The 1,864-nt window shown below is 35.3% G+C and overlaps 1 protein-coding gene across 1 annotated transcript; it reads right to left on the minus strand.

The window, feature by feature from the left end:
- Nucleotides 1-630: 630 nt before the first annotated feature.
- On the minus strand, nucleotides 631-1,324 carry LOC131149307 (uncharacterized). The gene has a single exon (XM_058099651.1). The coding sequence runs from the start codon at nucleotides 1,227-1,229 to the stop codon at nucleotides 855-857; it is 375 nt and encodes a 124-aa protein (XP_057955634.1). The 5' UTR covers nucleotides 1,230-1,324; the 3' UTR covers nucleotides 631-854.
- Between the last annotated feature and the right edge of the window lie 540 nt (nucleotides 1,325-1,864).

Raw genomic sequence — 1,864 nt, forward strand, 5'->3', positions numbered from 1 at the left:
TTTTGTATATGATGCAAATGTTAACATTATTTAAATTCTTTTTCTTATCTTATTTTCTACAAGTGTGTGTCATGTTAAATTAATCTTTATTTATTTAATATTTTCACTTATTGTATTCTTTACTTTTTAATCAACTTTCAATTAAGCGTGTTGGGTTTGACCGGTTAATTGATCATCTTTCACCTTTTTCTTTTTCATTTTTTTAGAGTGGCAATTATTTTCTTACCATAAAGCTTGGCTCACTTTTTTTTTGGTTGCTTGGCTCACTTTTATCTCTCTTTAGTTTACACTTTTCTTCCTCTTTTTAGATGATATTAAATCAAAATTAGACCGAGAATCATTATTTATATATCCTTAATTATTTCATTCAATATCTTATAAAAAGAATAAAAATTTCTATGAAAATTTACACCCTCTAAGCATTAAAACAATTTGTCAAAACAAATCACTCATCTTTTATTTAATTTTTAATTGTAATTTCGTAAGTAAAATTTCTCATTATAAAATATATAATCCAAATTTAATGTAATTTTTAATAGTTTAGGGTAAAAAAAACTTAATGTTGCAGACAATATCATTACGGTCCATTTAAACGAAATAAGAAAAAGTAAAATTCACCCACTGCACCTATTTTGTTGTTATTATGATCGTATCATATATTATAAATGACTAAAGTCAAAATCCACAAGTACATAAACATACACAACATCAAAACCCACTATACCCCTTAATCATTCCATAATACCCTTTTTACCCCCCCATAAAACCCACTAATGCTAGGTCAGGCCGACCGTCCGATCACATCCATGATGAACGGCTGCGATTGCATCCCATCTTCTTGATTAATTAATTATCTATCTGTTCAACACAGGGTACCAACGTTCGTGGAAAGAGGTGTGGTGAGCGACCATGAAGAGAAGTAACACAAGCAGCAGCCCGACTCCCCAAGGAGTCCCGCCGGCCCGGTGGAGTGAGTCTTCGTCCGAGGACGGGAGCAGGCGGCGGCGGCGGCGGTCGTCGCCGGAGAGGCAGTGGACGAGGAGGAGGAGGAGGAGAGGGGAGAGGATGAGGAAGAGGCGGAGCTGGAGGAAGAAGTCCTCGAACATGGACTCGTAGTTGATGTACAAGGTGAAGCCCAGGAAGAGGAAGAGCACGAGCATGAAGAAGAAGAGAGGGAGAGGGACTGAGAGGTAGTCTAGGTATGATGCTCTGTTGTAGTACCTCGGCATGGATGAGCTGGAAAAGAAGGAGAAAATGGGAAATGAAGAAGTGGTTGCCCGTTTGAGGTGTCAGGAGTGAAAAGCAAAAGCTTGTGCGAAAGTGAACTAAGTGTTTTGTAGTGGAGCAGTGGGGTTTATATAGGGAGTTTGATGGGGGCTTTTTCGTCTTTTTAAATAGTAACCCCTCACGCGCTTTGCAGGCGCGTGACTAGCACCAAATCTAAAGAGCCAAAGCTTCTTAGCTGCATAATGCGCTCTCACTTTTTTAATTTTTATTTTTTTTGAAACAATAAATGTTTTAGACCTAGAAATTGTAATCCTAACATTCGAACTTTGATCATTTAATTAGGATAGTTTTAAGTTTACTAACATGATAGTGAAAAATTCTAATAAGAAATGAATTCTTTACATACGAACAAATTGTTCCTTTTAAGTCTTTTTTAATAAAATATGTTACGAACTGATATAAGTGAGCCAAATGTACTCGTAAAAACTCAAGTTGACTCAATTTTACTTTAGAGTCAAGTTTGAACTGCTTGAATAATTTAAGGAGTCGAGTTTGAGTTTCAAAATATTACTCATAAGCTTGACTAAACCTAATTAAACTTTTGAATTTAGTCAAATACATATGTTTAATATTAATT

This window comes from Malania oleifera, chromosome 2 (assembly GCF_029873635.1).
Source record: "Malania oleifera isolate guangnan ecotype guangnan chromosome 2, ASM2987363v1, whole genome shotgun sequence".
NCBI classification, from domain to species: Eukaryota; Viridiplantae; Streptophyta; class Magnoliopsida; order Santalales; family Ximeniaceae; genus Malania; species Malania oleifera.

Coding starts and splice junctions, on each gene's coding strand:
- LOC131149307 (XM_058099651.1), bottom strand. CDS start 1,229: ATGCCGAGGTACTACAACAGAGCATCATACCTAGACTACCTCTCAGTC.